At 44.1% G+C, this 25,272-nt stretch overlaps 1 protein-coding gene across 1 annotated transcript in view; it reads right to left on the bottom strand.

The window, feature by feature from the left end:
• Positions 1 to 12,519, bottom strand: part of LOC120848059 (neprilysin-1-like) — a 67,039-nt gene extending 54,520 nt beyond the window's left edge. Inside the window, exon 1 of the mRNA XM_040219989.2 lies at positions 12,426 to 12,519. Coding sequence (XP_040075923.2) covers positions 12,426 to 12,519 — 94 coding nt within the window. The remainder of the gene's footprint in view (positions 1 to 12,425) is intronic.
• Positions 12,520 to 25,272: the final 12,753 nt, after the last annotated feature.

Genomic DNA, 25,272 nt, shown 5'->3' with positions numbered 1-25,272 from the left:
CTTGACAGTTTATTAGCAAAAACTCCGCGGGGACTGCAACACTTAGGTGAGGACAATTTACTAAAGCGTATTTGCGCTAGTCCAAGCAGCTATAAAATTATGTTTATACACGTTTGAAAGAAAGCATTCTGAGCGCTGCCATTTTGAGCGAGCTTTGCGCCGCGTAGTTTCCGCCATGTTGAGGTGGGCTAGGAGCACACTATTGATGGGCGCGAGGACAAGATGGCGACGTCTGCTGCATCACCGATGGCCAGCGTTACCTACTAACATACTGTTTTGGAACGTAGGGGAAGGTATCTATAAACAACCTTAGCTTCAAATATTGTAAGAGGGGGCATGTTTAAGGGTCCGAGTTGACTTTATAACGATCGAAGCCTCTGTTGCAGCACGATGTGGAAGCCAGCGATGCCGCGAGCGGAGCAGTCGTTGATGCAATGGCCATATGGCTCCTGACGTCCTTCCCGTTTGCATTCTTTGGAAGCGTTTATGTTTTCGTTTTGGTTTTAACTGGGATGAAAACAGCCATGTAACACGTGCTAAAACGTTTCGAAGAACAAGGAAGGTTCATTTTGTCCTTTTATTCTTGAATTCTTTAAGATCTATGTTTCTCTTTCGCAAGAGACGATTGTCAACATTGTACGACAAGCAAGGAACGTCGTGCCTAGAGAGTAGGTCCGCCTCACCTCGACGCGCGGTTCGGGGTTAAGCCGGGATCCCACTTGCAAACGTGTATATGTACCCAAGTTCGAGCCAGGAAAGTTGAGCGAGGAAAGGATTTGCACCGCAATATACCTTAATGTTTAAACGGCACGATTATATTTCAAAAATCAGGGCACCTTATAATTCAAACTTCAGTGATCTTTAGGCGCAAGTGTTTTGTCCAGTGAAAAATGTGACAGTTTAGGAATACTTGTTGTTGGGCTAGTTGGTTCATAATACTCAGTATGCTTGCATCCGCGAACACAGAGGACGAACACGAAGGAGAGGACAAAGTGACAATGCTTGCCTGCTATTACCATTCTTAGTAGAAGGTTAAGCTCAATTCACCACGTGACTTTTTTATTAGCGTTTGAGGCTGCGACAAAGGCTGAAGAGACACTTCAAACTAATACATATCTGCGTAGTTTCAAGGCAATAGGACAACTAGGAATATTTTGACTAGTATCAAAAGTTGAGTATTCCTAACAGATAACGACGACTCGAAATACGAGTCATGAGGACCTGCTAAGGTGCTGTAATGTTGTCAGCTTGATTGGAGATTGTTTGCGCACAGGCTATGAAAAGTGACTCTTAAAGGTATTCTCGTTTTCCTTAAACATGTACGACGCAAAAACCTGGGCAAATTTTTTAGCAATTTACAGGCTATGGAATGATACATCTATTCCAATAACATTTAACTTACTCATTCATGATTCGGGAAATGGAGAGAGGACCCAAATAATGTTGACTACCTTTGCAGCAGGTTGTCTATTAATAAAGCAGTCATGTTGAAGTTTACCTTTTTCAAACTCTATTTAAAGGTGCGCCGAAGTACACGCAGTTGTGTACTCAGTTTCGCAGGTACTTCAATCATTATGACTCGGAAGGATTACTTTCAAATGATCGTTTCCCTGACCTATAGGTACCAACCTACTCAGCATGCCTCATTATTCCTAGACATCTAAATAATTCGAATACTTATGCATTGCCGATGCTATTATCTTTTATAAACTGCAGTATATTGCTTGGTTAGACGCTGCAGATATAAACCAGCCAATTAACAATAAACAAAAATGACGAAACACTCGCGATTGAAAGAATGGTTTTATTGAACAGAGCAAGCCATATCTTATTCCTCGACCGCCCTTTTCTGTACAGACAATCAAATCGGCCTTGGTCGGCACGGAAGATGAGTCATACCCCTGTCGGACGGGAACCTAAAAAGACCATTGCGTCAAATGATCTTTAATGAAAATGTAATTTAAGCAGTGTCACACGGCAACTCAAGTAGCATTTAGCGTAAAAGTCTGTTTCGTGAACCTGAGTTCCCGCAACTCTTTTACGGCTGTTGAAGGCGTACTCTCGTCAGCAGCGGTCTACGCTAGAGAAGCTAATTGAAAAAAAAAAAAAAAAGATCGGACTGATATCTAAAATTAATTTTTGGTATGTGTATTACTAAAAAAGAGCGTTCTCACGTATATTTTGTACAGAACACGCTCTTCTAATAGTTTTCTGTACTCATAGCCCCAGCTACCTATACTCGGCGATAACTTTTCTTGGCAATGCACTGGAAGTTGAGGAGAGCCCTCGCACAGCCATATCCAGTGCTCAAAATGGGATAGGGAACGCGTGCCTGTACCCTCCACTGCATTGCCAAGAAAAGTTATCGCTTAGTATAGCAGGCCTCGTCGTCGTCCCGCGGCCCGCCTGATCCGGTCGTCCGTATTGGCACTTAGGTTTTCCTCCTCTCCACCTTCCTTACAACCATGGTTATCTAGCTTTCATTTATCTACTTTATAATTTATCATCCTGTAATAGTGTATTGCTAACTGCACTGTATATATTTAATATTATTTGTACATAGATATGTCTGTCTCACTCTCGCATCGTGCGATATGTCGAACGACGGGCGAGCGTCCACGAAGAAGGGATCACCGCGCTTCCAGTGGAGCGTTGAGGCGACCTGGGCACTGATACGACTTTGGGAGGATCGCCTGGAGGACCTTCGATGCGTGCGATGAACCTCAAGCGCGAGCATGGCACCGAACCGAATAGGGCAAAAGCTTAGCAGAAGCGTGGAAAGGAGCGGGAGCACTGAGCAACTGAATGATAAAACTGAGTGAGCGGGAGACGCTCAGGGTTGCCGCTAATTGCCAAAAAAAAAAACGCCTTGCTTGGGCTTAAAATGGGCTTTGTTGTAATCACTCGACTGAACTCGTCATTTTGTCTTGCTTGATAACTTGTTTGCTTAAAAAAACTTTAAAAAATTATTTATATCACCACAATATTATTTTTCTGGCGTGAACGTTATTTATGCGTTCGGACGAGATAGAAGACTTTAATCGCTGTAAACATCGTCTAAACGGCATTTCCTTGCGGTGTCTGGCACGGCAGAAGTTAAAGGACATTTGAAAGTCCTAAAGGCCTTTGGCGTAAAGGCTCTTTTAAGTGCCCGTCTGGCAGAGGTATTAACTGCGTTATATTTATTTTACCGCCCCACTCTCAACAGGGCTAAATTGTTAAGATTCTAGCATAGTAGGCATGAACCCACTCAGTACAATCTGCAGTCCACGTACAAGACGCACATAGACATTCATGCTCTTGCTCTAATAGCGCGAGAAAACTAATGTCATATAGGTGATGCGGCACTGTCCAGATAACGCCCGTAGATACATGTTACTCTTACAAAGCATTTGCGCTGATAGTAGATGAGTGCTCTCTCCAAAAATGATTTTTCGGCAGGATGCAAATTTTTCAGGAGGTTAAAAGATGATCACAAGTAAATTTGTTCTGCGCCAAATGAGGTCGCAAAACTTAAAGTTGGCAAAACGACGTTTGCTGACGCTAGAATGTTTTGCTGGAAATAAACTGCGCGAAAAAATAGACAAGGGTGAAGGGAAGGTGCGAACAACACAAGCGCTCGACTCACAACTAAACATCTCTTGAAAAAAAAAAAAAACACCAACGAAGTAAACCGCACTATCGCTTCAGCACATGTCAAGATAAGCAATTTTTTTTGTGAAAAAAAAATGAAAGCCGTTTACAAATCCCTGTAACGCCGAATGCGAGCGCAGCTCTTGAGGAGGAGTAGGGAAGGGTACTGAGGGGGGTCACGTCACCTGCGGGTAGCCACGTGACCCCGGGGGGGTCACGTGACCTCGGGGGGTCACGTGACTTCGGGAGGGTCACGTGATCTCGGGGGGGGGGTCACGTGAGCTGGGGTGGCCTTGGGGGTCACGTGGGGGTCACCTTAAGGGTCACGTGACCTTGAGGTGACCTTGGGAGGGGTCACGTGACCTTGGGAGGGGTCACATGACCTTAGGAGGGGTCACGTGACCTCGGGGAGTCACGTGGCCTGGAGGGGCCACGTGACTTGGAGGGGTCACGTGACCTTGGGGAGGGGGCCACGTGACCTCGGGGTCACGTGAGCTTGGGGTGACCTTGGGGTCACGTGACCTTCAGGGGGTCACGTGACCTTGAGGTGACCTTAGGAGGGGTCACGTGACCTCGGGAGGTCACGTGACCTCGGGGGGTCACGTGACCTTGGGGTGACCTTGGGGGTCCTGTGACCTTGAGATGACCTTGGTTACGCCGACGGCGACGGCGACGCCGACGCCGCTCAAGCCAGAAACGGGCCCCTAAGAGCTGCGCTCTAAAAAACTGATGTTTGGCTGACGCATGCATCTTGCCCCTCTTTTGCTATTGCATACGCTTCCAATGATTCTCTAATGCTTTTATTTGTGCCCCTCCCGATGATGGTGATGTTGTTGAATTTGGGCTGGCATTTACAGGCAGCTCAATTCAGAGGCAAGTGATCTCCAGCAGTCGACTGGTGTGTCCAGTCATGTTCACGTGCCCTGTCATTAATATATCGGCCACTTCGGCCGATGTACACTCTTCCGCAACTTAGTGGAATCTTCTATACTACACCAACCACACAATCAACATACTTGTTCCTGTGCTTTACGTCAAGTTGGCTCTTGCACCCAGCCTTTTCTGAAATTCTAGGGCAGAGCTGCGCCAACTTTCGAGGGGCTGAAAAAAAGCTGGCACGTCAAACCACCCAGCTACCTTTTTCAAACTCTGCGAGATTTCATGCATGTAAGGGAGTGCCTGGGGTCTCGTTGTGGGTCTCTCTTTTCTTTCTGACTTAACACTCCCTTAATCTTTTTAGCAACGTTTGCGTCACTGCCAGAATAGCTGACGCTGGGAAGCTAGCATCTGTCAGCCGCTGTGCCTGCATCCTAAAACCTACTGACCATGAATGGTAGCAGGACTTTTCCAGGGCGGTCTGGAGGGTAGAGGACGCAATGCTTCTTTTCATGAGTTTAGGGTGGGCGGAATCTTAAGGGAGGAGCCCCTTTTTAGAGCGTGGGTGGTAAAACCAACACACGGAACTTTTTCTAATATCTAGTCTAAGGTCTAAATATTGGAGGTGTGCCCCATCTCATGGGTAAAACTTAGTCCCCCCTGGAGTACTGAGCGAACACATCCAACACTGCTTTTACAGCCCGGTCCTCATAGGCACCTTCAGACCATCTTGTAACCACTAGGTAATCGTCAACGTGCGTACGTAAACAATTTCTTAACACACTCCTCGTTTAAGTTTTCATGTGTTGATGAAAACGGTGTCATTGATTTTCAAAGTGAGAGTGGCGTAGGAGTCAATAGTTTTATGGAACTACTGAGGTTTTATTTGCAGTCGACATTGTTCACGTATGACGATGATTACTATGTGCAAAAAAGAAGAAATTTGGATTGGCTCTTGTGTAGCGCCGGTACTTTGTGACATTTTCTTGGCCAAATATGATCAGGGAATCAAAAAAAAAGCTTAGACGATGAGTCTGTTAAGAAAGTGTTTAGATACGTTGACGATTGTCTAGTGGTCACAAAAAGGTCTGAAACTGCCTCTGACGACAGGAATGTAAAAGCAGTGTTGGATGTGTTCACTCGGCATTCTGGGGGGCTAAGGTTTGCGCATGGACTATACAGGATGGCGCACATCTCCGATTTTTAGACTTTACACTAGATTGTGGAAAAAGTTACGTGTGTTGGCTTTATCAGCCATGCTCTAAGAATAAGAAGTCTATAAGACTAAGAAGTCTATTCCTTATTATTCTACCCACTCAAGATTTGTAAAAAGGAGCATTGCGTTCCTTTGCCTCCAGACCACATTGGAAAGGTCCCGCTACCATTGAATGTCACTAAGTTTTAGGATGCAGGTACAGCGGCTGACATATGCTGACTTCCCAGCGTCAGTTATTCTGGCAGTGACGCAGACGTTGTTAAAAAATATTAAGGAAAGGTCAAGTCAGAAAAAAGAGAGACCCACAACGAGACCCCGGGGGCTCCCTTACATGCCTAAAACCTCGCACAATTTCATTTCATTCCATTTCATTTATTTATCCTTAAGGGCCCGGGTGGGGCATTACATAAGGGGGGGGGGGGGGAGTAGACGAGAACTAAAATACACTTTGACGCTTGAAAACGAAAAACATAGGGAAAGGTGAGAGTCAAAATAACAATAGTAAAAAACACAAAGTACTGATATGGTTTAGTCGGGAATGGTTAGTGGTTGTGTAAAGAGGCTTCCTGGCGAAACCTTATTGGGTCAGTAATGACTACAACGCCGTCGGGAAGGGAGTTCCAGATGGCTATTGCATGAGGGAAAAAGGAAGTGTTGAAGGCAAGCGTTTTGCCTGCAATACGCTTGACGCATTGACTGTGATTAAGGCGTGATGATACTCGGTCTGGAGGAGCAAGAGGGGTGGTATGGGAGTATGGATAGTTATAGTAGAACTTATGCGATAAACATAACCGAGAGTTCAATCCTCGACTGGACAGTAAGGGTAGTTCTAGAGTTTCTTTAAGTTGGGTTACACTGATGTCATGAATACAAGCTGATGCGATGAATCGGGCTGCGCGTTTTTGTATGCGTTCCAGGTTATCAGAGAGGTAAGCTTGAGAAGGGTGCAAGATGGATGACGCATATTCAAGCTTTGGTCAAACGAATGTTATGTATGCAAGTTTCTTAAGGTGACTGGGCGCGGACTTTAAATTACGTTTCAGGTATCCAAGTGTGTGTGATGCCTCAGCTATAATATTATCGACATGTAGTACCCAAGAAAGCGTTGACGTTAAATTTACACCTAAGTACTTATAAGAAGATGAGGTATTAATTGGGGTGCCGCCGAGTAAATATAAATACGTATCTGTAGATTTTATCCGGGTAAACGAAACTACTTTACACTTGTCTAGGTTGAGAGGCATAAGCCATTGTTCACACCAGGTATTAATTTGTGTTTTGACGTCCTGCAATATGAGATGATCTGAATCATTTGTGAGTGGGCGATATATCACGCAATCATCGGCGAATAGCTTAATTTTCGAAAGGATGTCATGAGGAAGGTCGTTTATGTATATTAAGAATAGTAGTGGGGAGAGTCCTGCACCCCTGGGAACTCCTGATGCTACTTTACCAAGGGGTGATTTGTTATTATTGGCCAATGTGAACTGAACTCTTGAGGTGATAAAATCCTGAATCCAAGCGATGATAGTCGAATCAATACCAATAACTGAAAGCTTGGTGAGTAGATGACGATGCGGAACACGGTCGAAGGCCTTCGCGAAGTCGAGAAATATTACATCTGTTTGGTAATTAATAATCATGTTAACAAGTAGGTCATGAGTAAACTCTGCAAGTTGGGTCTCGTACGAGAGACCTTTACGGAAACCGTGCTGGTATGGGTAGAAAAAATTAATCGAGTTAAGGTGACTTATTATGTTCGGGCTGACTAATAGTTTAGAAGGAACGCTTGTTAAAGAAATGGGGCGATAATTAGATACAAGTGATCGATCACCACTTTTATGGACGGGGATGATTTTTCCAATTTTCCAGTCTTTTGGGCTTTGGCGATCTGAGAGTGATTGGGAGAAAATTAGTGATAGATACTCACTTCAAACTATATTGGTGCTTTTAAGGATTTTGGTGCTGATGTTATCCATGCCAGCAGATGATGATAGTTTTAGTTTGTCAATTAAGGCACTTATTCCAGCAGATGAAATGACAATAGGTAGCATGATGGCACTAGACAATGAGCGGGGAGATGCTACTTCACCAAGGCCTCCGTCCGTGAAGACAGAAATAAAAAAGTCGTTTAAGGCTGTCGCGCTTTCGTTCTCAACGATGGGATCTTTATTGCTGTCTGTCAGCGACAGAGATTGGGAGTGATATTTGGGTGACAGGAGTTGCCAGAATCGGGTTGGGTTAGAACGAAGAATGCAAGGCATGTCGGAAGATAAAAACTTTTTCTTAGCCCATTTAATTTTTTTTGCATATTCCTTTGAAAGTTGACTGTGTATGTTCCAGTTTTCAACGTGACCAGTGCGCTTAGCTTTGCGATACATACGTTTATTTTTGTTTCGTAGTATTTTTAGTGTCTTATCAAACCAGGGGTGGTTCCCGTCGGATTTAATAAGGACTGTTGGTATAAAAATATTGATGAGACTGTTTATTTTATTTTGAAAAAGATTCCAGTTTTCTTCAACAGATCTCGAATAAAAGTTCCTGCTGAAGTTTGTGTAAAAAGTTTGTAGTTTGATTAGGTAGCTGGGCGGTTTAACGTCCTCGTTGTTTTTTCGGCACATCGAAAGTTGGTGCTGCTCTCCCCCAGAATTGCGTAAAAGGCTGGGGGCAAGAGGAAATGTGCCGTAAAGCACAGGCACAAGTTTGTTTATTGTGTGGTAGGTGTTGTATACAAGATACCACTAAGCTGCGGGAGAGTGTACGTCGGCCGAGCTGGCCGATGTATTAATCAGTGTTGCCGAATGGGCACCCCCATTCCATTCCAATTACATTCTGAGGAATAAGAGTTTTCGATAATTCAATTCCTTTCAACTCCTAGGAATGGGGACACTGGGCCCATTCCCACTAATGGAATGGCTGAATCGTTCCATTCCATTCCTTGAATTCCTAAACGTAAAAATTGGCACTTGGCAGCTACATTTTGTTGCCGGCATAAGCAGCATAAAGCTGACATTATCAAATGCAGAGACAATTGCAAAAAGAAAAAGAAAAGCTAAATTCCTCAAAAAAGCACTGATTTTTACTAAGCGGACCGCTGGTTGCAGAAAGTGTTTATTTACAATGTACTGCAAACATCGAGAAAGCCCCTTGATATGTCAATGCTTGTTTCAGACATCGGTCTCGCGACCACGTCGCTCGCGACAAACAGCAAAACTTAAATCCACTCATTTTCTTTTCTTTTTCTAACTTTTTTTGCATTTGACTTTTAAGACATACGCGGCCAGCGTGTTTGTTTGATAAGAACATAAAAAATATCCAGTTCGTGCGTGGCGCAGGAATAAGCTATATTACTGTATTATTCAAATACAGCAACACGGCTAGTACACTGCTGGAAGCGACTCCATGCACAGCGGCAGAACACATCCTCTGACAAAATGCAACCACTGCGGCGCAGCACGAGGGACCGTATAGACCATGTCACGAAACGTGTTTTAAAACGCATAAGTTCACACTTGCTTTACGAATCTCGATAATTCTTATCATATTCAGTTCAATTTTTGGCTGGTTCGCCTGCCCTTTTCCACCCTTCGCATACTCATTCTCGTGTTTCCTCTTCAGACGGCAAATAAAGTTCGATAATATACGCCGACTGCACCGTGTGTAGTTTCGTTGCACAACTTTCAGCGTGCAGCTTGTTTATTTTCTTCGCGACTAATATAGAAAAATGTATTCTAAGATGCCATGACTCGATCTGTTTTTGTCTTGTCTTCTCGTCCGAATTGTGATGTTCCTCTTCGCGCTGATCGAGTGGCGGGTTCAGGCAGCAGACGGTACCAACCGGTTCATTCTTCTACCTAGGTGTCGGTTGTTCGCGTAGTGGCGACGGGTAGGGAAGTCAGCGTTGACAAAGCTCTTCACATCAAGATACAATTAACAGGGTAACACCGCACCGTTCGAATTGACATTCCCCGTGTTCCCTCATTTACACTGTCCAACTAACTTCTCACCGCCTCAAATAGGGTCCAGGACAAGGAACGCAAATGCAGACCGGACAGCCGAGACGCGCGGAAGCCAAAACGTCAGTGGCAGCTAGCACCCGGCTCTCCTTCTCAGTTGCCCTCACAGCAACGGTCGCACCTCGTCTGGCGCGGGACGGTCTTTCTGCAGGTCTAGTCAGTTCGGTCACACCAAGAGCGGTGACGATAGTCTACTTCACCTTACGATGGACCTCAACAGACAGCACGAGAGCCATTGAAACCAATCCAGTGCTTTCTGACTGCTGCGTCACCCTGCAGTCCCGCTCACGGTGCTGCATTGCCTAGGCCCAAGGTTAACTCGTAGCGTCCGCAGCGGTCCATCCCAAGGTGAAACAAAGTATGCAGAGACTAAAGTCAAGGGAAATGAGCGGGAATCCGCTAGCTTGCTTGTAACCCCAACCCACTAAATCATAAGACACAGAAAACAAGCATCGGAACAAAGACCAAGTAATAGGCGGACATACAATACAAATGCAGCACAAAAAAAAAAAACAAGCCTCGGAGCAAAACGCAAGAGGAGAAGAGGGAAGTGAATCTCGCTTTGGTTTTAATGCCGAGGCAAACCCTCATTTCGCACTTCAAAGGAGTGCGCACGAATGAACATGGAAGGCAGCAGGGTTGGCTGCCTGTTAAACAACGCGCCTCGAACTATAAGAAAACAATACCTGATCATCTTTCGACGGCGCCCAAGTCAACGAGTTATCAGAGTTCTGCGAGTTATGAGTCGCTTCCGCTCCCAGATCCCAGTCTGTTCGCGCGCGTGCATTCTACAAATCGTCACAACAACAATAAAAAAAGCATGACAAGATGTACGATGAGGAGTTGTGCACGGCGGTTTCTTTCTTTGCCGCTTCCTTTTCTTTTGCTTGGTGCTCGGTTTCTTGTTCCCCTCTCGTGTAACGCCATCGAAGCCCGACGCCTGCGCGTCCGTGAAAGGCGCCACGTTACCCCCCTTTCTCCCTTTGCTCTTTGCTTTGACGCTTGTTGTTTTGTATTGCATTTTGTTGGCGTATAAGTCTGTGAGGGCTATTCGCGGGCTAGCAGTTTCCCGCTCATTTTATTTCTGAGAAACTGACTCACTGACTGGCTCGGTTTAACTGACCGTAAACACTAAAAAAAAAAAAAAGAAGAACAGTGCCACCATTCTTTTCCCATTCCATTCCGGGCAAAAGGCACCTAATTCCATTCCCATTCCATTCCCTTCAACGTTGCCGCCATTCCATTCCCATTCCATTCCGGGGTCGTGAAAATGCGGAATGATTCCGGGAATCATTCCAACTCCGGAGTGGCAACTCCACGACACTGGTATTAATGACAGGGCACGTGAACATGACTGGTCACTCCGGTCGACCACTAGGGGTCACTTGCCTCTGCATTGTGTTGCCTGTAAATGCCAGCCCCAATTCAACAACATCATCATCATCGGGAGGGCACAGATAAAATTACCAGAGAATTATTGGAAGCGTATGCAATAACATAAGAAGGGCAAGATGCATCTGTCAGCCAAACATCTGTTTTCTTCACAAAAAAGAAATTGCTTATCTTGATACGTGGTGAAGTGCGGTTTCTTCGTTTGTGTTTTTTTCAATGAATGTTTAGTTGTGAGTCCAGCACTTCTGTCGTTCCCATCTTCCCTTTGTCCTTGTCTATTTTAGCGCGCTGTTTATTTCCGTTTACCATGAACCAACTCGCCTACATCACGACACTAATGTTTTGCAATTGGCTAAATTGAACCCGATCAACCCAAGTATACTAGAGCTGGTATCTGAAATTACATTACTTGAGGCAGACCCATGGATGCGAGAAGTTCGGCCGGTCTTTGAAATCACACTCTAAAAAAAGTCTGTGCGTCTACTTTTACGCACAACACTCGGAGAACCAATCAGCGCAACTTACGGAGGCAGCTCCGTGAATGACGATGCCGAAACATCTGTTTAGACCAAAAAACGCAGACTGAGTTGTGACATTAAGCAGTGCAAGCGTGACGTTTTGCATTGCTTAATATCACAACTCAGACAAAGTTTTTGGTCTAAACATATGTTTCGGCATCGTCATTCGCTGAGCTGCCTCCAGAAGTTGCGCTCATTGGCTCTCCCAGTGTTGTGCGTGAAACTAGACGCACATACTTTTTTAGAGTGTACCACAACAGCTGGATTTGACGTTCGCTGTCGATTCATTCTCAGCGATCACTACGAGGGTTGAGGTATTCACAACGGCCCCGAAAGTATGCAAGGCGCAGAATTTACGTAGCTAGAAAATCACACTGCCTCTTGACTATAAAATGCGCATGGAAAACCTCGAGGAGCTAAAATCCGTTCACTTTGCACGCCAGCCTCCAAACATTTGTTGGCCAGTCGGCAGCAACCGTTGCTTTGAGCTGGTGGGGAGGTGGGAGGCCGGAAGTCTCATGATCGGAGGAACTAAAAGGAATACCTGTCGCGCATTGGCTGAGACGTATAGTTCGTATCGTTGACATACGTAAGAGTTGCCGACACCTTAACACTCTCACACTCGAACGTCGCGTCAGTTCTGTGCACTGCCATGTTTCTGCGCGTAGTCTGAACCAAACGCTTGTTACGCTTAAGTTGGAGTGTATTATAAAATATCGGCGCGTTGCGACTCTATTTCAAATATAGCTTAAAAAGACGGTCATTTATGCTCACCTTTCTTTGATGCTGGGGCAGCGCCGACAATTTCTGACATAATGATCAGCGACGTCCATACCAAGAAACACATGTTAGAATCACCATGTGGCATTTTGATTGTCCGCCACGGAGTTTCCTAAACCCGTCTGAAGAAACGAACGAATCACTCTCAGCAACGAACGGCTTGGCGGCGAACTTTGCACGCTTGAAATATCACGCACACAGTCTGACATTAGGCCGGAAACGAGAAAGCATTTTTCTTTTGCTTGCCTTCACTGTACCTTGTAATATGAACAAACAAGAAAGATGACGTCATGACGCGCATGACGAGATCTCAAAGGTTACTTGTAAGAAGCAGGTGGTCACTTGATCTTTGTTAGTTTGAGAAAGATATGTGCTTTCTATTACGCACAAAACGTGGCATGTAAAAATATTTTAACTGGTTTTTATAAAACGCTTTTTTTTGTTTACTTTCCAGACTCTTTTTAAACCGCTAAAACTGCACTAACGCGGTCTTTCGAGCTGAGTTATTCGGCCTGTGTGACAAAATACAAGTGCATAATCATTACGATATGTTGACTAATCAACAAAAATGTGTTCATTAACTTAAAAATTGGTGAAAATAAACATATCGTTACAATTTGACATTTCCTGTGCGCCACTCAAACCACTAAGTCAGTAAAGATCATGAATAGAATCCAGGTTGAATTAACCTGAGACTGGGGTAGAGAAGAAAAACCAAAACGTAGAAGGGACAGAAAATAGACAGGACGACGTCTCTTGAGGCGTCGTCCTGTCTATTTTCTGTCCCTTCTACGTTTTGATGTTTCTTCTCTACCCCACTCTCAGGTTAATTCAACCTGGTTAATATTCACCAGCTCGCCTGCACCCTCACGATTTTTTCTATGAATAGAATGCCTAAAGCGCGTAGGAAGCGTGTTAGTGAACTAAGGTCGCCGCAAAGACAACAGGCTCAAGGCTAGTAGTTCCAAAGCGCGGACACGCGTGTTTTCCGTTATTGTTGTTGTTGTTGTTGTTGTTGTTGTTTTATTTTCTTTTTTGCGTTTTTGCTTTGCAGCCTTGTGTCTGTTGCACGAGTGATCATTTTAGTGCACTACCACGCTTCCCGTCTTTTAAACGTACTTCTAATATTTGCTGATTTGGTGGTTACGACGTCGATCATTAAGTCTCTAACTAGAACCATGCTTACTTATACTAACTAAAAGTTACTTTACACATTCTACTTAATTATCCAACTTATCTTGACAAATCTTCGTTTATACTGTGTCCCACTAATTGTATAACCCACGGGCACAAAGCGAATTAGTTTAGCTTCCATTTCATTTTAAACAAACACATAAAGCTTGAAAAACCTGCATAGCTGCAGTGGCCAAATAATAAAAACCAAAGTAAAAAATGAAGGTTTCGATCCAATGAAAATAATGTTGTGCCGATGAGAATGCGGACTTTGCCACTGAATTATGAAGGGGCCTTGTTGATAGATCCGGTCTTCTCCGTAGGCTAAATTTTGCTACAGACACAATCGACTAAATAGACATTTAAGGTTCGATTATGAAAGCATCCACGATTTACCAGCTTCACTGAACGATCTTCATCAAATCGGGTCTAATAAAAATTAGGCCGGGCTTTTTACAGCGGCGTCTTTACTTCTCGAAAACAGAAATAATTCGATTATTCGAAAACGTTCCCCTTCCGCGGAATTTTTTTCAAGAAAATCATTCGCATTGGTTCATCGACTAATACAAAAAGCCCGCTGGATCAAATGTATTCTCTATACCACTCGCAGTACGACGCTTGGATGTGCGCGACATGAACACTTTAAGCAAACTGTGGTGAACATCAACGGAATACCTGAATTACTTACGCTTTCCCCAAAGGCTACCATAGTTCCTCGTTCAATGGACTTGTCTCCGGCAATGAGGCTACTGCCGATGTTTCGCCGTTGCAGCTGCAGACATCCACCCCAGGTCGATCATTGTGTTGAGCGGACAGTGTCGCTCCATCAAAGCGCGGAGGAAAAACGGCTGCGCTGCACGCTGGCTTTTTGGTGATAAGAATTTAGAACAATGGTTCTCAAACTGTGATCCCCGGACGTGATCCGCGGACATCCGCGGGACCGCGTCGACGTTGATGGGGTTCCGCACTGATTTGAAGATGGCTCTACCGGGGAGAGGTAAGACGATGAAGGTGATTTTAATCGTCTATAATAAAGTACCCTCGAGTCACAGTGAGATCGCTCTTGCTTGTTTCTACTTGTGAAAGTGTTTCAGTGCGACATTTCTTAATAAAATATCGCACATATACGTTGCAATTTTCAGATTCCACTACAAGACCTCTTCGTCTGGGCTCGTCCGCAGGAAGCCAAACACATTCAACGTAATTTATGTTCAACCAGCCCCGAGGAGTTCCTCAATCTCTGATTCACGGTGACGTCAGTTCCCCAATGTATTCGTTTCTGGTCTGCGAGTGACCCTAGACAGTTAGTAGGGTTCGGTTACAGCACAATATATGGGAAGAGGTGAATTCTCAAAGATGAGAAATAAAGATCTTTGCGTAGTTCACATTATACACCGAACAGCAGACTGCATTAGTCTTTTTACATCCTTAAAGATATAAAAAAAAAAAAAAAAATTTTCATTCGACAACTTATGCACATCCAAACCTCTCTAAGCCCTATTTTTGTAATGCAGCTTTCGATAAAGGGTGAAAAAATATTGCGAAAGACTGCGGCGCTACAGTCTGGGAAGCAAGAACTTACCGGCTCGAAACAGCTTTCATAGAGGCTCCTTTAACAAATGAGTCGAATTACTTCGTCTGTAGCAATACTTTTTACTAAAAAATGCTGTCAAGAAACCTTATTTTTCGAGCGAGCTATTGGAGTAAAAAGCATCATACTTACAACCTGAATTAATACTAAAGTGGTAACCTACGACTTGATTGCAGTTCAATTGTCCGCGGATTCATAACACAGAAATCCCACCAACTGGTGGTTGTTCCGCTTTCGTGCTATACTTCGTTTAAGCTTAAATCCAGACGCAGTCAGCGCTACGAGGTAATTGGATCAATCAGGGAGCATCAAAAGCGCAAGTCACGAGGCCTTTTTTTATTGTGATTGGTTTTAACGATGATAAACACGTACAAAAACACGATAAACACATTGGTGGTGTGCTTTTCACGCTGTTTGATAGATCCCTTTAGCTCGTAGCTTTGGCTGTGTCTGGACTTAAGGGGGAAAAAAACACACATGCCCCTCCCCCCCCCCCCCAAAAAAAAAAAAAAGATATATTGCCAGGAGATTTATTATCGTGTTAGAAGTCTGCCCAATCAATGTTTTCCAAACAGCACAACGTATATTTTTAATCAAGTAAAAAAAACGCAACTGCTCGAAACCGAAACTGAAACTGGACTGGGGAGAAAGAAGGAATATAAAAGAGAGAGTCACTGGAATTCACGTGGCTTTGCCATTTCTTGTTTCTTTCGAGCAAACGGATTTGCAGTATATTAAAAACCACAAAAAAATGGGTATCAAATATATATGGGTGGTTTCACCTCAAATCATGCAGGCAAAAAGGGTCGAATTTTTTTTATTTCGCTGAAGAAAATATATGTTATCGCGCCGTCTTTAAAAACGCAGTCGCCACAAACCGCAAGTTCGTCGGATTTTTCGTTCTCGACTTACGAATTTTACAAGAGGCCGTGGCGAAAAGCAGTGTTTTTCACATCCGTCGGGGGTCGGATGTTTCGCTCGATCTCCCGCCGTAGATTTTCAGTTCACAGGATAGCAACTTTTTTAAAGCACTCTGTAACTACAAGTAAAAGGCTCTGATGCCATGAAATAATTTAGGCGTTTTGCTTTTTTTCTGTAAAAATGTCAAAAAAGCCCCCTCGGTCAATTGTTGACAAATTTTGACAATTAAATACTGGCGATCTACTTGGGTTACATCATTATTTTTTATGTCTATGGAGAGCCCAAAACACGCTCTTTTATATATTATAAAATGGTTTATTTGTATTAAATATTCTTTACGGTACGTTTACGTTAATGTTATGCGAAAATCAAAAAGTACCTATTTTGAGATCGATTTTCTCAAAAAACCCATTTTTTATTGTTTTTATTTTTTTACAATGCAGATATGGTAGTTGTTTACTCGAAAATCAAGTCGAGAAAGTGTATATGTTGTTTGTATGTTCTATATTTAATTCTCAATATCGCAAAAAAACGTGTTTTTACGGCTCGAAACGGACTTGCGAATTGCGGGTCTTCACAAACTTGGAAATGTTTTTGCCTTCTTTCAAAGTTCCCACATAATAATGAAATACAGTAGTTCCACCCTGTTATATGTATTTTCTCATTTAAATTTTATTATAAGCGGCCAGCTACCTTGGAACAGTTCAAAAGAGAAAGCAATACTTTTTAAAAGACCAGCAGGCGTCGTAAATTTTTAATGGGTAGAAATCCGCAGACTTCGTATTGATTTGGAGCCCTGATTGGCCTATATGAACGTACCGCCCTTTCGGAACCAGCAGATGACCACGACCTTTTCCGCTCGTTGTGTTAGATAGGACGGCCCATGACAGTAAAGCGAGCAGCGAACCCTGTGTCACGAGGAGTGAAATGATACGAATGTGGCGTTGACGCGGCGACAGTGACGACCGCCCAGGAGGAGTCAATCAGTCAGAGCATTGCAGAAGGGAAAGCAAAGAAGTGTTGCCTGGGAGGTTGAGGACACCACGGTCTTACAATATCGGCGGTCAAAAACAGTTCTGCCTGCCAAAACAACGCCGCGTGCACGCTAAAACCGGCGGCGCGGGACAACAATCCCGCAGACGCACACACGAAGATAGGCCGGTTCCGATAGGGATGTGGGCAAGTCCCGAAACCAGCCATCCGCGCACGCGTGAAACGATACCGCGCATTTGCCCAAGCTTCGAGAGCCATAAATCCTTGAAAGGGCCGTGCTCTATATCTCTCCGCGGGTATTCCATAGCACCAAAGGGTTATCTCTTTTGGAAACAGCAAAGCCCGGAGATTAGTTGCGTCGAAGTCAGCCTCCTTGTTAACGATAACCGTTTGTGAAGAGTGCTTTTCTCCTGAAATGAACAATTAGCGACGCTGACGTGTTCTTCTGAAAAAGGCGAGGGAAAAGAGGAAGTTTGAATAGCTACAGTAACTATCTCGAAAGCTTCTCTCCCGATAGGGAGCTCGAGGCATGTTACGTATCACTGGCCTTCTCGCGCATAGAACTGCGCTGCTCGAATCTATTCTTCACTCTGTTCCGCACTGCCGTCGTGAACGAAAACTGATCCTGTGTTTTAGAAAATCCAGAAGGGCAGACTTGAGCCATGAGTGACAAATTCAGTAAACAACGACTAATTTGTGCCGATTATTTACAGAGGCAGAAAAGTAAGATTGATTGCGGGCGCTCTGTACGTAAGGTTTCAGAGCTGAGCATCGAGTTGCTGAAACGGGTGCTGCCGGCTGAAAGCGCCAAACGTGTAAGCACTGAAGACGTGCTCTGCGTGAATCGCTTCCAAAGATTCCAGAGCGACATTGAAGAACTTCAGAGAGAACAAAAAACGCCATCATCGACCTCATCCTCGTTATCCCTTCCACCAGCGGACACGTCATTCAACGACGAGGAATTTCTGCTCCAAGGAGTGACTGACACGATCGATGCAGCAGAAGTGAGTGTCACACCACTAAAACTTCCATCTAACGTACGTCCTACCATTCGCACGACCAACGTTAAGCGAAAAAAGTTGGAGGCAACAGAGGATTTCCCAAAGAAAATTGGCCGTAAACTGAGCGATGTCTACGAAGCACACATAGATGTGGATCAGGAGGAGCCTTGTTCCTCGTGCGAAGAATGGATGAGCAATTTGCGCGTTGCCTATGTAAGGTGCACGTCACAGCAAGAACGCTACCGCCTCCTATCCCTCTTGCCATCTCATCTTTCAAAGAAGGATATTTTGAAAAGTATCCCCGAAGCCACAATGCACACTTTGGATAAGTCGACGAAGATGAAGAAAGAGATGGGAGTTTGGGCGGCAGCTGATCCTTATGAGGGACATCCTTTAGACGAAGAGGATATCGCATTGGCGCTTTCTTATTACACATCAGATGCCACTGACTGCACGAGGCAAAGCCCCAATAAGAAAATCGTTGTGAAGGTTTTTAGTGACGGTCAAGAAGTATTTGTCACTAAGCGGTTTTTGACACGATCCATTGGGGCAACTTATGGGGAATTCAAAGCAGCCCATCCGGAATCAAAGATCGGCTTAACGAAGTTTTATTCTCTTCGTCCCAAGTGGGTAAAGAAGCGCCGGGTTCACGAAGAATGCGTATGCGTTTGCTGCGCTAACTTCTCGTTCTGCCTTACCTCCCTCTCCAATGGAACTGGACGGTCTGTGACTTTTGGGGATGTTCAGAAATTGTTCCTGTGTGAAAACCCTTCGAAAGAGTGCTTCCTGCTAGAATGTTAAGTCTGTTCCAATAAGAAGAACGTATCTCTGGCTATGCTAGGAGTTGAACTGGAAGAAGAGCTGGAGTTGGCCTTGTGGGAAGGTGGCGGCGAGTTAGTTAAAAAACATTTGGGAGCCACGGCATTCCTCAACGAGTTTGAAAAGTGGGCGAAAAAGTATATTCCCCACAATTGCATCCGGTGCGCTCAAAGAAAAGCCATATGGCTGGAGAAAGCGCACGTAAAGCCACATACTGTGATTTTGCACTTTGATTTCACTGAAAACTGGAGTGTTGTGATCCAACGCGCCGTACAGGGATATCATTGGAAAAACAAAATGGTGTCAATCTTTACCTGCGTTGCTACGAGCAAGCTAGGAACGCTAAGCTTTGGTGTCGTAAGCGATGACATTTGCCATGATTCGGCGCATGCGGTGTTCGCACTGAACGTCATCGAAGAGAAGCTGGAGGAACTTCTGCCTATTTCCTCTGAGCTCGTTTATGTTTCAGACGGCGCTCCAAGCCACTTCAAAAACAGACACCAGATGTACGAGTTCAAAAAAAGACTGTTGCCACCAAGATATACACAGCGTCAGGTCACGGAAAAAGCGCGCGCGACGGAGTGGGCGGCGTGCTCAAGCATCATGCATCAATTTATAACTTGTCAACTACAGAGTCAAATTCTATAACAAACGCGCAAACCTTCGTTGAAGCACTCAGTCAGAAAATCAAAGGAATAACTATACTCTCGATATGCCAAGAGGAGATCACTCGTTTCCGGAAATCAAAGAAAAAAGAGTGGGAGAAGGAAAGTCCCCCAAAAAAGGGGGGGGGGGGGGGGGGAAATTCGATCATCACACGTGTGGAGGAAGCGGAAGGAGGAAGGAAGCTACACCGTACCGCCATCATAGAAAAGGTTTGTGAAGCACCGCAGGAACCGGACATATATCATCAGTGAGTGCGTGCCGGCTGACTCAACAATACAACTGTGGACAGAGTGGCTCGTATAAACATTGCCAGAAGCCCCGAACTAATTGACGGTAACATCGAAGTTGTTTATTATTATGCTGTTAGCCTGTTTTCGAAGAATGTTCTCTCTTTCTCTATCACTAATCCCCAGAGTATGATTTGTTTTATTTTGGTTTTGCCTTTCCTTTCCTCAGGCCGGGAGGTGACGAAGAATGGGTTGCTGCCGTGGCTCCCTCCCCCATTTCGGATTTTTTTTTTCCTTAGTTTATTCTGTCCGGCCTTCTGGCATTCGAAAAAGATGCGTGTTTTGTATATATTCTTTTTTGTCTTGCTTCGAGGTCCCACGTGAATTGATGTTTGGTTATGTATTACCTTTGTTTAGTACAACAGTGACCCTCGGAGCCCGCTGAATAATCAACTTTAGTGACTCATCCTCGTGACACTGTGGTCTGTTAAGTATCCTACTTGGGGGAGAGAGTCACGGTCAAGGATCTGTAAGAGTGTGTTACATTCGAATGACAAGGTCGGGCGAAGAGTTGTTTTCGTCGCGAGTGTCTATATAAGTATTTATCGAACAAAGGAAGGCTAGGGTGCGGTCAGGGGCCGCCTCTCTGTTCGTTGACCTCCTCCTGTAGACTCGTGAGTTTTCCAGTTTGCTTTTTTGATTGTTTCGGGCTGATGCCCCAGTTTTGCCCGTAGTGGCGCAGTTTTGGCCTTAGCTGCCTCTTTTGCCATCGTGGTGTGCGTTTGCCGTGCGCGGCGTGAGTGTAGTGCACCGGAGACCGTCTCGCCGATCGACGTGGTGACATCTCCATCTGGACACCGTCATCCTGCTAGGCTTCAGTGTCGTGGGATTGGACTCGGTCAGTTAAGACTCTTTTTATTTCGTGTGTGTTTCCTCGCCCTGCTGAACTTTGTTTCGCGAATACAATTCCGCTGAACGATTTTTTTTGTTTGTTTTCTTACTGTTTGTTAGCATTGTTTACTTGTTGGGTTTATTTCGTCATGGCGTAGAAGCCTGACGTTGCTGTTGAGAGTGTGTTCGCACGCATTTGGTTGCGTCTCGTTTAGAGAGAGCCCAAAGGAGTTTGTTTTTGCTCTCGCCGTCTGCGGCTGAGTTTTTCCGTCTTAATGAAATTTCTGTTTTTTGCTTTACCTTTACGTGTCGTCGACGTCTTTGTCTGACTCCCGAACAGGCGTGGACCTATCGCCTCGCCACCGGTCGAACCTAAATCTTTTATTATTTTAAAGTAAATTTCGTTAAGATCGGAGTTGGGTAATTTCATTGTTATTCATTTATTTGTATTCCCTACCCTTCTTCGTGACAACCTCTCCGTGTGTTTCGGATCGTTTCTGTGCCATCACTTTTGTGTATTACGGAAGTGAAAGGGCCATTCCCTGGTGATCTGTGCGATGCGCGTGAACAAACCCTAGCGTTTGGTTTCGGAAAGAATTGTATATAATAGATCAATGATGTGGTGACTTTTTATGTCTTAGTAATATGATAGCTAATAGCTAGTCATGCTAGTTTACAGTGAAAGTTTTATAAATCGAAAAAATACAACATCTGTGTCTCTTCGATATTGAAGGTCTACTAGGCCTGCTGATTTGATTAAATATGTTTCTCGTGGTTTCCCGCTCTCTTCAAAAAATAAATAACTATTCAATACCACAAAATGCGTTTAGAATTTATTACAAAACGCAGACAAAAATTCAAAAAAAACTTTCTTACTATTCATATAAGCGCACAGTTTTTTTTTTTTTTTTTTTTTTTTTTTTTTGTCTGACTTAGCTAGGTCTTTCAAAACGAAGACGCCTTTTTCCGATATTGAGGCTTAAATATATAACATACAAACAAAATATACACTTCCTCGACTTGCTTTTCCAGTAGACAACTATCATATTTACATTTTAACAACAAAAAAAATTTTTTTTTAGAAAATCGATTTTAAAATTGGTATTTTTTGGTTTTCTCATAACATTAACGTAAACGTCCCGCAAAGAATATTTAATAAAACTAAATTATTTTATAATATCTATAAATAGCGTGTTTTGGGCTCTCCATAGACATAAAAAATATTGATGTAACCCAAGTAGATCGCCAGTATTTAATTGTCAAAGTTTGTCAACAATTGACCGGGGGGGGGGGGGGGGGGGCGTTTTTGACATTTTTACAGAAAAAAAGCAAAACGCCTAAAATTATTTCATGGTATTAGTCCTTTTACCTGTGCCCACAGAGTGCTTGAAAAAAGTTAATATAATGTGGACTGAAAATCCACGACGGGAAATCGAGCGAAACATCCGACCCACGACGGATGTGAAAAACACTGCTTTCCGCTGCGGCCTCTTTTAAAATTTGTAAGTCGAGAACAAAAAATCCGACAGACTTGCGGTTTGTGGCTACTGCGTTTTTAGAGACGACGCATAAACATATATTTTTTTCAGCGAAATTAAAAATTCGGCACTTTTTGCCTGCACAATTTGAGATGAAACCACCCATATAATATATGGGTGATTTCAGATAAGATCGACCAAAGGATGGCTAGTCGACATTTTCAAATCAACTGATGTTTTTATATGTTATTGTCTAGTGTCTGGTATGAACGAATCCAAACTTAGTTTTGACTAGAAAAAATACTTGGGGACAGGAAAAATCGTAAGGCATGAGGTGGTGGACAGTTGCATTAACGCGCACTGATGGAGGGGGCCCGTTTGAGAGTGAATAACTAAAGCGATAACATTAGGAGAACTCTAATACGTTTTAGGCGCAAACTATGAATATAGCTTGCTTCTAATATAAAGTAATCATATTAATTTAAAATTTATTTATTTTTCTAAAAATTGACAAACATGCCTGCTCGAACGACAAATGGCAAACTTTGGAGGTCTGTATCTCATGAAATAATTTAATCATCATGATATAATTTGCAGATATTATTCTACTAATATATAGCTAATATTTAAAAAATAACTAAGGTATCTGTGTGATACAATAGTTAGGATATATTTAGTCAAACATGGAAAAAAAATCAAACAAAGAAAAATTCCGATGCGAATAAAAAAAAAAACACCACCCTCGATTTTTTTTTAATTTAGGTAACCTGTTATACTCTATTTCGGCATTCATTTCCATTAAAAACATGTTGCATCATTTTATTGAGAAAGAAGATACAACTCCCCAAAGTAGGGTCCTTTTTCAAAGCCTACACTTAGCAGTGTTTTATACAAGAACTGACTCTGAGTTCCAGTTTCATGAAACCAACACACATCTTTTATATATTTTTATTCAGATGAGGTCAATGATAACTAAAGAAATCGTTCACACACTTAAATTAAGGAGAAACTACTGTGTACAAAGAGGTATCATATTACGGACTAGTGATCCGAGAAAAGATCATGCAGCCATCGGCCACTAGGAACTTTGTTTACTTTATTCTCCTGCGACACTATATGCTATTCCCTCTTCCGCTCTACCTTCATCTCTCTCTCTCTCTCTTTCATATATATCCCTGATATTTATCCAGAACAAAAACATGTTCAAGCATTCCCTTTCTGCGTGGTAGTGTTCTGTGGCTAGCAAAAATCATTTCCTCGCTAAGCTCACGATTATGGCAAAATAGTTGCCGGAAACCGCAGACGACACTAGTCGCTAGTTCTGGCAAAACGGCCGATACAATCTTTTTTTCGCATTTCCCCGCTCGCTGTCAAGGACAAGGGGGTTCGCTTCAGCCAGCAAAACATAGCCGCCGACGCCTGTTTACTGAGCAGTCATGCCTGTCGCCATCTCACTCGCTGGCGTCACGGGCGATAATATCAGGCACAAAGGGGCACACCAACCGGCAGCATTATCCCCAAATACTCGAGCCTCGCGTAAATACATAGAGTGTAAACGCTGTCGCCATGTTATCGTAGTAAGACCGCCCACCCCCCCCCCCTCCCCCATCGGGGGACTGCAGTACGCGACGGCGTACTAACACAACGGCGACGATATCAACATCGCGGGCTCCGAATTTTCCCATAGTTCTACTCCACGGGCATTTCTCGAAACGCTTGATATTGTGTACGCCCGCCTGGAAGGATTTCAGGCGCGTAGTTAAGATAAGGCGGTTCTCCGCGGCAAACGAAAGCAATTTCACAAAAGCTTAAAAGCGGCGGCGATGCGTGTGTGGTGAACGCTTGTAGTTTTGGTGTAGACAGGGTGTGTGTGTTCTCGTTGTTGACACCAGCCGGCGATAAGGCACTGCAGGCGGTAGCTCAGTACAGCAAGGGCTAATCCGAGTGACCATCAACGTGACCCCATTGCCAACCCCTCGCGAACCGGTCGCCGACATGGCTCAGGCTGTGTCATGAACCACGTGGTAGAAGCTCGGGTGCTTTCATATCAGCGCGTGGAGGGACGACAGTGCGATTCCGGAAAGTCTTTTTCGAAGGCCGCTGACCACAATTTTTTGTCTGGAGACTTTCCCTCTTTCTTCCTTTGACGTGGATCAAGCTTTGCCGACAGCCTCAGTTGTGACCTCTCTTTTCAAATGTACGTTTGCAGTGAGTGAGCTCCTCAGCCTCGGACTTGTCACTTGTGCACCCAGTAGTTCTTTCACTTGGCAATTATATGCCATCAGTTGGGGTTTCATTTCTATTATTTATGTATACATTATGAAGACGTCCTGGAGCTCCGAACGAGTGTTTTGTGCAGATTACTTTTGCAAACACAAAAAGACTATACCAAAGCAGCGGAATTTTCGAAGTGTTGGCGAGTTGGACCTAAACTCGTTGAAGCAAATTCTTCCGCCTGACTGTTCCACCAACGTGAGTGCGACGGACTACCTGTGCTACCATTGCTTCATGCACATCACTAAGGAGATCTCGATGCGAAGCTCAGAGCAGTGCCCTGACATATTTGTGCCAGCTGAAGAAGCAATTGAAGATCTAAATCGCAGCATACTACCTACAGATGTGTCGCCGCTGAGACAACCAAGCGTCGTAAGAAGTCGGGACAGGCCTGCCTATGTCAAGAGAAAGCAGACAGAACTGGAGCAGGTTGCTGTCAAGAATATACGCTCAAGGCTACGTATTGCGTACGACAGGGACGCACCATTGGGCTCGTTCGAACCAACATGCTCCACATTCACTGAGTGGGTGGACAACTTTCGGCAGGCCTTTGAAACCGCCACCTCTCTCCGGGAACGTTGTCAACTGCTTACACTCCTGCCGTCAACACTGACGAAGAATGAGGTTCAAAAGATGATTCCACAGGCCTCAATGTACCTCATCAGTAAATCCCGAAAACTCAAAGAAAAGCATGGCGTGTGGTATGAGCCGGATCCTTACACGAGGTGCAAGGTGAGCCCTGAGAACCTGTCTGCTGTTCTAGAGTACTTCACGAAAGACGAGCTACAATGTTAGCGCCAAAGTCCC

The sequence above is a fragment of the Ixodes scapularis genome, unplaced genomic scaffold (assembly GCF_016920785.2).
Source record: "Ixodes scapularis isolate PalLabHiFi unplaced genomic scaffold, ASM1692078v2 PGA_scaffold1__304_contigs__length_218370807, whole genome shotgun sequence".
Taxonomy (NCBI): domain Eukaryota; kingdom Metazoa; phylum Arthropoda; class Arachnida; order Ixodida; family Ixodidae; genus Ixodes; species Ixodes scapularis.
Note: the sequence above shows the minus strand (reverse complement) of the source record. Positions and strands in the feature narration are given on the sequence as shown.